This window comes from Notothenia rossii, assembly GCF_949606895.1.
Source record: "Notothenia rossii genome assembly, chromosome: 3".
Classification (NCBI taxonomy): Eukaryota; Metazoa; Chordata; class Actinopteri; order Perciformes; family Nototheniidae; genus Notothenia; species Notothenia rossii.
The window spans coordinates 59,447,150-59,461,844 of record NC_136901.1 but is presented as its reverse complement, the minus strand read 5'-3'; the positions used below and the strand labels follow the sequence as shown (position 1 = coordinate 59,461,844).

General features: G+C 40.2%; 2 protein-coding genes across 4 annotated transcripts in view; both read left to right on the top strand.

Moving 5' to 3' along the window:
* The window catches only part of LOC307034087 (chromodomain-helicase-DNA-binding protein 8-like), an 83,567-nt gene extending 77,372 nt beyond the window's left edge, over positions 1-6,195 (top strand). The window contains exons 1-6 of one of the 3 annotated variants that reach the window (XM_079672815.1): positions 1,382-1,402; positions 2,482-2,517; positions 2,623-3,500; positions 3,951-4,104; positions 5,109-5,237; positions 5,700-6,195. In XM_079672815.1, the coding sequence (XP_079528941.1) occupies positions 4,087-4,104; positions 5,109-5,237; positions 5,700-6,119 (567 nt within the window). In that variant the 5' untranslated portion in view covers positions 1,382-1,402; positions 2,482-2,517; positions 2,623-3,500; positions 3,951-4,086 and the 3' untranslated portion in view covers positions 6,120-6,195. Of the gene's footprint in view, positions 1-1,303; positions 1,403-2,481; positions 3,789-3,950; positions 4,105-5,108; positions 5,238-5,699 lie in introns of those variants that run through there. The other 2 variants (XM_079672814.1, XM_079672816.1) reach the window with 2 other exon arrangements.
* The window catches only part of LOC307032987 (general transcription factor II-I repeat domain-containing protein 2-like), a gene marked incomplete at its 3' end in the record, with an annotated part of 97,884 nt that overhangs the window by 4,700 nt on the left and 78,489 nt on the right, over positions 1-14,695 (top strand). The window lies entirely within an intron of this gene.

The following is a 14,695-nucleotide window of genomic DNA, read 5'->3' as shown; positions in this document are numbered from 1 at the left end:
GTCAGCTCGTCTGTTGGGAAGATATAAAATATAGTTTCATGGAAGTCACACCGTCACATATACTGTAAGAGCATTAAGACATACAGTACATAGGCTAAAACAAAAGATCTAAAGATATAACCTTGCACTTTGATAAGTCTCGTGAACATTTTCACTATTTTGACATTTTTATAGATGAAAATTGAACTAAAGAAATAAATGGTAGATTAATCCATATTGAAAATAGGTGTCAGCTGCTACACTAATTATAATAGTTATATTTCTTAATTAATTAAGATAAGATATTACTGTATTGATCCCAATTTGGGAAATGTTTGTGTTGCAGCAGCATAACAAGAAAAACAAAATATAAGTTATTATATATACAAAAGTATTTGAGGGATGGAATATTAAATTGAATATAAATGTAAAATGTACATGAGATTTTACGTCCAAGAGAAGCTATGTAGCAGAGAGTTCTCTGCCAGCCAGAGGTGATTTGTTATTAGTTCAATATGTCAAACTGATTTCCCTGACTACAATCTTTAGTTACATGGTGAAACGTTATGCTGCTTGTACTAATAAGACTTATCATATAAGCCACACAGGTTTTAATAGGATGTATTCATTATCTTTACTTGTGTTGCGGTCTTTTCAGCAGGGCCATCTCTATAACGGCGATACAGTCACTACCCATTATTTACATTTCACCGTGACATGGACAAAAATGTAACGTCAGCTTACCTCATGGCACGAATCCAGACTCTCCTTTGGAAAACATTGGCCGGGAAACGATAGAACAAGCACGTTTCATGCGAAGACCTGTGGCTGCAACCCGGATCAAAGCAACAAACCATTGCGTAGCTAACTAGTAGCGCTAGCTTTAGCTAACGTTAGCCAACGAAACGAACTGCCGAGTAAAATTGGAAAACACTGGTAATTAATTATTCTATAATTTGTAAAACTACGGTGTTAAAAACGACAATTTCAAAAATACAGATTCTAATGGTCAGATATAGATATACAGATAATAAAGATAGGCAGGTACTTGCTTTCAAGCAGAACACAGGGGAAAACAAACTTAGCAGGAGTGTTTACGTGTTCGGCGTAATGACGTACAACGGCCTCGACAATTTCTGTAGGCCTATTCAGCCACTCGGTAACAACCATCGTTTTTCAGACACGTAAACTCTTCAAAAATCCCCAGTGGGGTCACTGCTGATGTATTTAATGTCGTAGAACAAAACGTGACTTATCTCTTAAATTTGTGTCAACCACAGACCTTATTTCGAGCTATTTTCCAAAACCCTATGGAAAAAATGCATTGCTTTTTGAGGAAGGAACCGGAAGTGCTGAAAAATGCTAACTTACTTCCGGGTTTTACGACGCGTCACTGCGGCTCTCTATTGGACTACTACCTAAGGTACGTGAAGCTACACTACTGTGAGTGATATAGAGAGTACTTTAATGTTGCTGTGTGTTCTGAAAGTAATTTCAACGTAAACGCAAAGTGCAGGAGGTGATTATAGGACAAAATCCACAGTTTTGTTTTCTGTGGAGTTATTCAATTTAGAGTTCAGCCAGAGCTAATATACAAATTATTTTTTACCTACAAAGATACTCCCAGTAAAGTGTGGGATGATCTTCATCTATGGGGACTCCCAGAGTTTTGTGAAATCCTCCAAATGGTGATACTGCAGGACAAGTTGATCTTCATTGTGAAAAAGCTCAGTGGATGGTACATTGAACATTATAGAGCTTATGATCTCAAAACGTCACCAGGCAAGGAAGTGGAACTTCTTGAGCCACAAGATGATTACCCACTGGCAGACTTCAGAATCCGAGGGATGCGTCTTGTCACATTGAAAAGATATGTCCATGTTTAAAGGGTGAGGAAGCGAAAAGTGATATTTCATTAGGTGGAAAAAGAAATAATTCATAACTATTGTGTTCTCAAAACAGATTTATTTCATACCAGTGTTTTTTTTTGTTTTCAAAGGTTTTATTTATCATTTCACCAACAAATAATTACACAAGGTAAATAAAAGAAAATAATTTGTGAGAACACTCAAACAGTCTGTGGGCTTTTTTTGAGTGGTCAGAGTTTTAATGCTTCACCTGCAGAACAACAATATATTTGTTTTTTTATGACTTCCTATACATATTTGTTATTGGTGCAAGACTAACTATCAACCCTTTGGAGATTGCAAATGATAACATTCAACTTTTTTGCACATACAAGTTGTCAACTGCAGATTTCATTTATTTAAAAGGAACCTAACATTGAGGGTAAGGGTGGGCATTATGTCATTTTTTAAATATGTGCTGATGGAGTCCAGTCAGCAAATGCCGCCAGTGGAAAAGGGATTAACACGAAGTTGTAGTCCTTTTACTGAACACTGATAACACATCTATAAGATGATACATTAACAGTGTTAATAATAAGGAATTATGTTTAATGTGCCTTTCTTAAAACGTATTGTGCTTGTGTTGTCTTCTCAGACTGCCATGGCTGATTCGACGCCTGCAAGACTGAAAGTGATTTTGGGGGAGAACAACATTGAAAAACTGTCACTTCCAAATGGCATACCGGAATCATTGGATGACCTTCTGATCAAGTTAAAGACTTTCTTTGGGTTAAAGGGCGACGTCAGACTGCAGTACATGGACCAAGACTTTGGCAACGACTTCTTCAATCTGAATTCCACCACTCAACTTCAGGATTTGGGAACAATCAAAGTGATCCACCAGCAAACAAATACACCTTTTGAACATTGCCACTGATACCAAATCATCGTCTTCACTTGAGTGTGATGGCAATGTTTCGTTGGCATCAGATGACACAATAATCCTCTCATTCCCCGAATCTGTGTCCTCTCGAGCCAAACAGTGGCCAGCGGACTTTCCGATTCCTCAATTTTCATATGACACGGAGCTGCAGCTAGTGAAAGGGAATTCTGAGTTTAATGGAAGCCACAAAAGGTTGACTGTCAGCTCCCGAAAAAAGTCTGATATTCTGAATAGACTTGCAGAAACAATTTCTGGATACAAGGCCTATCCAGATGATTCACATTTCTGCACAGTAGCAGAGGCTCTTATCAAAAAGCATCCTTGTTTGAAAGAACCTGGCTCATTCAATGGCTGCAATGGATGGAAACAGCGCCTGAAATATAAGATGGGGAAACTACAGGACTCAGCTCAAATTGCAGCGGTGCCCAGAGCTGGTGGTAAATTCCCTGAAACCTAAAGCTGCTACAGATGCTTTCCCTGCTAAAAAATTCAAGAGGCCAAAGCGAGCTGAGTCTAACTTTTATCCATCCTTCCCCACTGGTGCCAATCTGGAAAGCCTGGAAAAAGAAAGAATAGAACTTCTGACAGACATCAGGATAAGGAACAATAATAGGGTCATCGCAGACAAAATAGCTCACACGTTCGCCTACAGACGACGGGAGGTGGTAAACCAAGAGCCAGGAATCAAGGACTTCAAAGACAGGTGGCCGGCACTGTTCCAACAAAAAGAGGTAATAATCTAGTGTGTATCCATTTTTTAGTAAGCTTTTATCCATTCATCATAATATGGTGTGGTAAAGATTATGTTTAACAGTGTTTACTGACAGAATTTACATTTTTAATTTGTTATACTTTTTGCCAGTGTGTAGGCATGCTTAGTTTAGTTTTTTTTCCTCGAGCGTGTAAAACCAAAGAAAATACAAATGAAACAAAAGGTGATACAGTACTATACAAATGAATGCAATAACGAAACATTTAATTAATAATTGAATAATCTGTAGTGTCATTGTCTGGTATCAATAAACAACAAAGCTTTAGCTAATTACACGTCTGAAAAGGGTTCGGAAGAAGTTTACACTTGCTTCAAAGGTTCTTTTTTCAAATGTTAATTGCATACAGACTGAGTTCAATTGAATTTTTATGAATTTACTCACTGTCATTTTTGTATTATTCTTTCATAGTTCAATGCAGAGTTCCAGAGGATAATGACCATTCCTCTTGAGGAGAAGTTCATGGCCCAGTTAGACATTCACTCAAGTCAGCTAATCAGTCATCCGGGCCAAAGGAGGATCAACACGTCAAAAGACTGCTGACATCATGGACATTTTTGACCAGGTAAATCTGCATTGTCAAATGAGTCCTTGCCAGCTAAAAGGGATACATTTTGTGTATCCTTTTATAGCTGCATTGGGAGGGCAACCGTTGTTTTATGAAACTCTGTAACTAGGACTGTCCATTTGTTTCTAAATAAAGTGAAGGATTTTAGCTGTAAGAGTAAGGAAATCTGTCAATAGACATTTTGAAAAATGAAATTAACCAAAATAATGTTGTCCCAGACTGAAGACATTCATCTTCGGAGGGAGTGTGTCCTGAGAGCCCTCTTTATCTTCCTGGGAGAAGATCCAGATGAGCTGATCAAGGAATATCTAGTTTGCATGTCAGCACAGCTTGTCAAAGGCACACGTGCTAATACATATTAGATTGATATTAATGCTGTAAAAGGGACATTTCTCTACTAAAATAACACCTGTCGGGTTTGATTATATTCATAATCTTGGACATTTGACATCATGTAAGTTTAAAGCACCTTTATGGTTTTCCAACTCCTCATAGCACTTTAACACCACGTTCACATTCACCCATTCATACACTGATGGACCATGCCACCTGCTCATCAGGAATAACTAAAGCATAGCATCGGAATTTGGGTTTTTAGTAATTTTCCCAAGTATACCGCGAAACACAACATGTATATGTAAAAAGTAGTCCTAGCATGTTTTTTTTTAAAAAATACTCTTTGTTGAATTTTACACATTTTAACACAAAACACAGAACAATGCACGACAACCCACCCCAACAGACAGCCACACAGCACGTCCACAATTTGACAACAATTGAATGTTATTAATATTAATCCTTCTCAACATAATCGCAATAATACAGATGGATCAGATGAGATAAATGAATTAAATATTAGGTTCTGATCATGTGAGTCGTCAGAATAATCAGTGAGTAATCACAGAGTAGGACTCCGGCCAGTGATATTATTGTCCCATATTAAGTGCATATTAGAGCAAAGTGATGCCAGTGATGTTTGTTGTCATTTACTCCTACTCTAGGACTCCAGAACAGATGATCTTCCGAAGGAGATGGAGGAGCTCACAATGGGTGTGTTTGTGATACGGAAGGAGGAGGAAGGACTGCAGGAGCCACCAGCAGACATCGGCATCATCATCGAGGGCGTGGAGGTGCTGAATTAACTGCCTTCAGTTGCCTCAGCTTGTGCCCTCCTTCTGGGTTTGCTATATGCACTCAACATAGCATATCCAAAACCCCCTTCATTTCACTTTTGAAGTACTTCAGAAAATAATCATGCAGCTTGACCAACACAAGATGTCTGCCAAAGTGCAAAGTCTGTATGGCAAACTTCAAAGCTCAGAGTAACGACAAACAAAACAATGTTTTCCTCCTCTGGGCCAAAACATGGCCTAGTGCTGTATTAGCACAATGGCGTCTTGACATCGGACATTGCACATGTAAAAGAAAATGTTGTGGGTGCGGTAGGTTTTTGTTTCACCATTTTAGTTTAGATTCCAAGAAACGGTTGAGTTGTGCATTGTTATTTGTGCTTGAGAAACATTCCACTTGAACTTTATATTTTAATGAACTTAGTAGTAATTATTGTCCTATATTTCTTTCCGATTTCACAGCTGCCTGGGCCTAGCAGCAAGAACCTCCATCTGTGCATGCACCCAGGTCAAGATCTACCGTGGTTCAAGGGCCTTCACCAGAGCCATCACCACCAAGGACCAGCATCACTACAGCGGCCTCCACCTCCATCTGTGCCTGCCACAAGATTAAGATACACCTCGGTACAAAGGCCTCCACCACAGCCATCACGATCAACCAAGCAAGCAAAGAAGTCTCTCCTAGCAGACGTACCTCCCACACAGCCGCCAGCATCAACCTGGGATAATCACACCTACCTCCCTCCGACACAGCCACCAGCAGCCCACGCACCATTACCCCCACCTACACAGCAGCCAGACCCACTGTCATGGAAGACAGACCATTACACTGCTCCCCCTGTCTTTACATTTATAATGAATAGTTGGTTGAGAAAGTTCTGATATTGTAAATATTGAGATTTTACAGTTTCTTATGTTAACATAAATAGTTGGTTGAATAAAAATGTTTAATGCTCAATTTGTATTTGTACACATCATCACATGAACCTTGGTATGGAATATGAATCAGTCCTGATGTAACTTTTCTGTGGTGAAAGTAGAGTGATGGAAATATTTTTATTCTAAATTATAATTTATACATTTTCATTTTAGACATGAACAACACATTTATATAGGCCTATAGTGTAATTCATATATTTCACTACTTTGGTGAACCAAATCTGAAACAGCAAAAAAAATGGATGACATGAGTACATCTGTGTTTGACAACAATTTTGAAGTTTTCCAAAAATCGGATTTCTAAGCTTAGTATCTCATAAGGTGAGTGACTTTGGATTTCTAGCAAGACCAGAGACTGTACTGAACATTTTGACATGTAACACCATGCCATGTTATAAGAAGTAAATTTAAAAGTTGATTTAAGGAGACATCTAAAAATTGAGAAAATACCCTTCACTTCACACTCCAGAGGGTTAAGGAAAAGGGTAAGGCAATTGTATTTTTTTATATATATATATTTTATATTGTTTGATTTATTGATTATATTCAAAGGAAAATTAATACTTGGTCCCCTTGGAACTTTTCATCTACATCATAGTACATCTGTGTTTTCACAAGAGTTTTTAAGTTTTCCAAAAATCGGATTTCTAAGCTAAGTATCTCATAAGACAGTGCTCTAAGGTGAGGAGTGACTTTGCATTTCTAGCAAGACCAGAGACTGAACATTTTGATATGCAACACCATGTTATAAGAAGTAAATTTAAAAGGTGATTTAAGGAGACATAAATACCCTTCACTTCAGTAAGATAAGGTAAGGCGATTTTATTTTAAAAGACAATGAAGGCAGGATATATTGATTGATATATGTATTATATTGAAAGGCAAATTAATACATAGTCCCATGCATCTGGAATAACGTACAATTTACAGCCTCACAATGTCAGGAACTTTTCCTCTACATATTGCTTTGGTCTGGCTTTACTCTTCACTGATTCGTTACAGAAACTTTGAACTCATTGGCTATGGAAATCAGAAGGAGGGGCTCATTATCATATGAAAAACCGTGCGAAAATACGCCCGTATGTTCGCCCGTTTTTTCGCACCAACTTACGGGCCTCCCCGTATGTTCGTCCGTAGTTTCGCACCAATTTACGGGCCTCCCCGTAAATTGGTGCGAAACTACGGACGAACATACGGGCGTATTATGGCACCTTTGGCTTTCGATAAGAGAGAGAGAAGAACCGGGGGATTATTGCATCTGGTTGGTTAGCTAGCTATGCTAACGAATATAAGGAGCTTTTTCTACAACCAGGTGGAGGACAGCCCTCTTCTGACAGACTGAGAAGTTCTGTCTCAAAAAATAAGAGAATAAATTAAAAACAGGTGCAAAATACTACATGACAGTAATAAAAAAAGTTGTTATTAATAAACAAGAATACAGTTTGAAAGGGGAGTGATTTGTAAAATATCCATAAAGAAAATAAAATCTGCTTACAGTTCTGTTTCATATGGGTGTTGAGAGATGTATCCATAGATCTCTGAATGTTGCTCTCAAAGTGCACCAGATTGATGCTTTTAACTTCAATATTTAGAGCATGCCTCCAGACCCCCCTTGAGGAGGTTAGGTCCCCCTTCCACTTAAATCATGTCCACATGGATAGGAAACTAAATACATTTGCACACATCTTGTGTCCATATCTTTCTGTGTTGGTGGTCATGCCACAACCCTGCACGTGCATGCATGCGCGAGTCATAGTGATCTTAATGTGGATTTGGCACACTGATCACATTTTCTTTTTAAATGGCACTTCATATCAAAAAGTTTGCCGACCCCTGCTCTAGGGGAAGGTCTTCAGCGCTTCCTTTCTCATCTCCTTTAACACCAGACTGTCCTTTACCAAATACATTATGGACACAATGAGGACCTCTTTCTTAGGTGTGATTCTGTCGTCTGTTTATTCACCTTTTAGTACAATAAACATTTTGTTAACTTTTATTTTGATTTGTAGTTTTTAACTCTGCTCACCCACAACACATATGTTATCTTCATCCTCATTTTAAACCTGGTTTGGCCGTTGAACTAGTTAGGTGTTTTTCATTGTAGTGTACTGTTCTGTGCTTTTAACAGTAGTTTAAAAAGAATTATGAAGCACTGCAGCATCCCCATGTGGCCGCCCAGAGAACTGCATCTGAACAGGACTCCTGGGAGGAGAATGGAGAAATGGTGTGTGTTCGGATAATAAGTAAGGGCTGGAAGGTCTGGAGGGGCTGCACAAACTGAGGAGAAGGGAGCAAGTGAAGAGGAAGAGGAGATGAAAAGAAGAGGAGGAGATGAAGAGGAAAGGAGGAGGAGGAGGAGATGAAATGAGGGGATGAAAAGTAGAGGGAAAGTAGAGAAGATGCAAATGGCAGGAAAGAAGAGGAAAGGAAGGGGAGAGGATGAACAGGAAAAGAGAGGAAGGGGAGACTGTGGACTGTGTAGCACACAGAGTTTGATGCCACACAATTACTTTAGTGGTTCTTGTAGCTTTACCTTTACTGTTGAAAAAGCTAAATTTACAGAACAAAAACAACATGTTGAGCCACTCAAAATAATTTGTTAATGTTTGACACTGTCATTCAAACAAGTTTCACAAAATCCACATGAAGCTTCTTAATCAGAATCAGAAACAGGTTTATTACCAGGTAGGTTTACACATACAAGGAAATTGACTTGACGTCATGGTGCATACATCAAATAAAAATAAAACATGAATTAAAACACAGGTAGGGAACTATAACAAATATAATAAAGATATAGTAAAATATAACATTTACACTGCAATGGAATGGAATGAAAAAAGGAATACAAAATGAATACAAATCGGCAGTAATAAAAAGGACAAGAAAACAGATATAGTGTACATTGTGTGTGCATTAATGTAATGCATAGAGTCTGCGTTGTGGCTGAGGTAAAGTATCAGTGGGGGGGCTTGTTTAAGAGGCTGGTAGCGGAGGGGAAGAAACTGTTCAGGTGGCGAGAGGTTTTGGTCCTGATGGAGGGGAGGGGGGTGAACAGTTTGTGTCCAGGGTGGGAGGGGTCGGCCACTATCTTCCCTGCCCCGCCTCAGGGTCCTGGAGGCATGCAGGTCGTGGAGGGATTGCAGATTGCAGCCGATAACCGTCTCTGCAGCCTGCCCTTTTCCTTGGCTGTAGCTGCAGCGTACCAGATGGTGATGAAAGAGGTGAAGATGGACTCCATGATGGAGGTGTAGAAGTTCACCATCATCGTCTTTGGCAGGTTGAATTTCTTCTGCTGCCTCAGGAAGAACATCCTCTGCTGGGCTTTTTTGATGAGGGGGCCGATGTTCTGCTCCCGTTTGAGGTCCTGGGCGATGATGGTGCCTAGGAAGCGGAAAGACTCCACAGCAGTGACTGGGGAGTCACACAGAGTGATTGGGGCGGGTGGGGCTGCGTTCTTCCTAAAGTCCATAACCATCTCCACTGTCTTTAGAGCATTAACCTCCAGGTGGTTGTCCCTGCACCAGGTCACCAGAAGGTCCATCTCCCACCTGTAGGCAGACTCGTCCCCACCAGAGATGAGTCCGATGAGGGTGGTGTCGTCTGCGAACTTCAGGAGCTTGACAGACTGGTGACTGGAGGCGCAGCTGTTGGTGTACAGGGAGAAGAGCAGAGGGAAAAGAACGCTGCCTTGAGGGGAACCGGTGCTGATGTGCTGCTTCCTGTCAGACAGGAAGTCTGTGATCCACCTGCAGGTGGAGTCGGGCACGTGCAGCTGGGAGAGCTTGTCCTGCAGCAGAGCCGGGATGATGGTGTTGAAGGCAGAGCTGAAGTCCACAAACAGGATCCTGGCATGGTTCCTGCTGTGTCCAGGTGCTGGAGGACTAAGTGAAAGGCCATGTTCACAGTGTCGTCCACATACCTGTTGGCTCTGTAGGCAAATTGCAGGGGGTCCAGTTGGGGGTCTGTGATGGATTTGATGTGGGACAGGACAAGGCGCTCAAAGAACTTCATAACCACAGAGGTCAGGGTGACGGGTCCTTTAATCCTGTGATCCTTGTTTTCTTGGGAACCGGGATAATGGTGGAGGATTTGAAGCATGCTGGAACGTGGCATGTCTCCAGTGAGCTGAAGTAACAGAGGCTATCAAATCTTTACAGAGCGGTAAATCGCCTGGTCCTGATGGCTACTCCACAGAGTTTTTTTTAAACGTTTTGCTCTGTACTGGCTCCGATCCTGGTGAGAGTATTCAATGATACCTTTCTGAAAAGCCAGTTACCACCTGCTTTGTCTGAGGCATCAATCACTCTACTGTTGAAGAAAGATAAGGATCCACTCTTGTGTGGCAGTTATAGGCCGATATCCCTTTTAAACGTAGACTTTAAGATCATGGCTGAGGTTCTATCTAGCCGTCTCCAGAGGGTGATGCCGGGCCTGATCAATCCCGACCAGACAGGCTTTATTTCAGGACGACAGTCATTTTTTAATACCAAAAGGTTGTTTAACATTATTTATTCTCCCTCTACTAGTTCCCCTGAAGTTGTTCTCTCTTTGGATGCGGAAAAGGCATTCGACAGAGTAGAGTGGGGATATCTGTTCTATGTACTTAAAACATTTGGTTTCAGCAGGGACTTTGTTTCATTGATTCAACTCCTCTATACATCTCCGGCTTCGTAGTGAGGAAGGATTTAGGGGCATCACGCGCTTCGGTTTTTTGCATAAGCTCTCTTTGTATGCAGATGACCTTTTACTGTACATTTCCAGCCCATCGTCCTCCGTTCCTATAATTCTAAGCATTTTAGAGCAATTTAAGAAGCTATCTGGCTACAAACTCAACCTCCAGAAAAGCGAATATTTCCCTGTTAACACCCTCGCTGAAAAACTTCCCCAAGCTCTCTTTCCTTTTAAGAAGGTCTCAGAGGGATTCAAATGCCTGGGTATCCATATTACTAAATCGTTTACAGAGCTTTTTGCCAAGAACCGTAGTCCATTAGTAGAGCGCTTCAAAGCAGACTTAGCTAGATGGTCCTCCTTGCCTTTCTCCTTAATGGGACGTATTCATTTGATAGAAATGGTGGTGCTACCTCGGTTCTTATATTCCTTCCAACACATTCCAATATTTATAAATAAATCCTTTTTCTCAGCACTTGACCAGCAGATTAACTCTTTGTTATGGTGCAACAAGAGGGCTCGTATCACAAGAGTAGTTCTTCAACTCCCTAAGTGTGTTTGTATCTTTTATTTTAAATGTATTTATTTTATGTTTTCTGAGCTTATCTCTCTGTACAGCACTTTGGTCTGAAAGTTTTTAAAGTGCTATATAAATAAAGTTGGATTGGATTGGATTGGATTGGATTGAAGGTGGCCTGGCCCTGCCTAATCTCTGCCAATATTATTGGGCATGTAATATTAATAAGCTTGTTTTTTGGAACACTAATTTGGCACAGGGCGTACAACCTCGATGGGCCCAGATGGAGGCTTCTTCTTCGGGTCTCCCACTTTGGTCGGTGGTATGTTCTCAATTGCTCTTTCCAATTAAACAAGTTGCTCACAATCCGATTGTAACTAACGCTTTAAAGATTTGGGGTCAGTTTAGGAAGCAGTTTGGTTTACAAGCGTCATCAGGTCTAGCCCCGGTCTATCGCAATCACCTTTTCCTCCCGTCATGCTCGGATCCTGTCTTCCGGACTTGGTCAGACAAAGGCCTGCGGTCTATTAACGACCTTTATGCTGGTGGTCTTTTCTCTTCGTTTGCAGATTTAGCCAACAAATTTGACCTTCCTGATTCAATAATTGATTCTTTCTTATCACTTAAGACCGATTCAAGGAAGCTCACCTCCATTATATATAATAACATTTTAAAGACAAGTCCTACTTGCTTAAATTCCCTTAGAGTTGTATAGGACCAGGACCTTGGGATTAACATGTCGGATGATTAGTGGGGACGTATATTAGACCTGGTACACACCTCTTCTATATGTGCAAGGCATAGCTTACTGCAGTGCAAGATTCTGCACAGAGTACATTACACTAACGCTAAGCTGGCCAGGATATACCCTGACAGGTCTGACACATGTAATGGATGTAAACAATCTCCGGCTGACTACATGCACATGTTTTGGTCGTGCCCTAAACTATCGGAGTTCTGGTCTGCAATATTTGATTAACTTATATTCAAATTTCTTTATTAGGATAAACCCCTTGAGGTGAATCACCTCGTTTTCAAGGGGGTCCCAAGAAAACAAATAACAAACAAGTACAACATACAAACAACATTCACACACATACATCGGAAGAAATAACCAAGAAATTACAAACATTCAGCCTAAGCATACAGCACATGGTAATACATTATAGGCGGTTACATTGAATGCATATCATTGGGTAGAGTAAAGTAGAGTAGCTGTACTATATATACAAAATCATAACAATAAAGACTTAGAAATAAAGACTTAGAAATGGGCAATAGGTGGGTCATCTCATGAGGAGATGGTGAAATAAGATGGAGCCTCAACAACCCTTAAACAATAAATAAAGTACTTCAGGTCATACAAAAACATTCAACCTTGAGGTGAGACGACAATGCACGCTTGAACAAAGTCAGAGTAGGGAGAGATCTGATGGTAGCAGGTAAGTTATTCCAATCAGCAGGAGCTTTAAATTTGAAGGCTCTTTTGCCAATGTCCTTTTTAACTAGAGGAACGGTGAAGAAGAGCTGAGAGGTATGTCTAACTTGGTGGGTTGATGTAAAACGAAAGAGATACTGTTTCAAATATGGGGGATAATTAAAGTTGAAACTTTTATAAATGAACTCAAGCCAGTGCAAATGTCTTCTCAAATCAGGAGAAGGGAGATTGAGGTTTAGGTACAGTGCACAGTGGTGTGTATGGAAATCACAACCGAGAATAAATCTACACATTCTATTGTAAGCAATGTTTAGCGGGGCTAGAACAGATTTCGGAGCATTGAGATAAACAACGTCACAATAGTCTAATAAGGGAAATAGCAGTTGGGTAGCAAGTTTTTTCCTAACTTTTAAGGTAAAACAGTGCCGAGAGCGGTAAAGAGTACCGAGACCAAAGTTTACTTTATGCAGTATATGATCAATATGAGGTTTGAATGAAAGGTTAGAGTCAAGCCATACCCCTAAATATTTAAAACTGTCAACTCTATGCAGAATTGTACCATCATTGCAAGAAATATCACATGAGCCAGTCAAAGATTTGAGTTTGTGTCGGGTACCAAAGATCATAGAGAAGGATTTAGTTTTGTTCAAAAGTAACTTGTTCTGGAATAGCCAGTCTTGCAGGAGGGTGAAATCTGACTGGAGTAAAACTTGAATTTGAGAGAGATTTGGTTTTGATGTGTAAATAACGGTATCATCTGCATATAGATGAACATTACAGTTTTGAAAAATGGAGGGCAAATTGTTTATATAAATGGTGAAAAGTAGTGGTCCAAGTGTAGAGCCCTGAGGTACTCCACTATGCTGTATAAGGAGATCAGAACTTTTCCCATTCAAAATAACACACTGTTTTCGATTATGTAAATATGAGCTAAACCAAAGTAATGCACTTCTAGAAAGTCCAATAGCATATAATTTATCAAGTAGTAAATAGCGATCAACAACATCAAAAGCTTTGGTAAGATCAATAAAGATGGCACCAGTTAGCTCCCCTCTATCAGCTGCAGAGAACACATCATTTGTGAATTTAAGTAGGGCAGTAGCTGTAGAATGATTTGATCTAAAACCAGATTGAAGGGGTGTGAGAATGTTGTTAATACTAAGGTATAGTGAAAGTTGGTTAAAGATGATTTTTTCAAATATTTTGGCAACAGAGCATAGGATGGAGATAGGCCTGTAATTATTGCAATCAAGCTGATCACCACTTTTATGAAGAGGAATAATACGTGCATATTTCCAGATAAGTGGTAGTTCGCTGGAGACAAGTGACAGGTTGAATAAATCAGTAAGAGGGTACATAATAATATTGGCGGCTAGCTTGAGAAAACGATTTTCAACCCCATCAAGTCCAGCACCACTGCTTACCTTTAATTCACAAATTACTTTCTGCACTTCAGTTGGTCGTATTTTCCGAAAGGAAAAAGAACTGGTACAAGGTGGCATATTACCAGGAGAACTGGTAGTCGGTTGACTGTCAGGGAGAAGCGAGGAGCAGACAGACGAGAAATGATTGTTGAAGACCTGGGAAATAGATAGTGGATCATGTAGAATATTGCCATCAAGCTTAATTTGATTAATTTGATTAATTGAATGTTAGGGAGGTCTTAGGTGAGACAGTGGACCCTAGCCCCCTCACTGCCCTTTTCGGAATTCCTCTGATGCCCAATGCACCCATTACCTCACAACGAGTTATCACATTCACCACTCTGCTTGCCAGAAGGCTTATTCTCCTTAAATGGATACATTCCTCCCCTCCCACTCATAATAGATGGATTCATGAAATCCTGTATTGCGTCAGGCTTGAGAGGATTAGGTTCTCCCTTAGGGGCGCCCT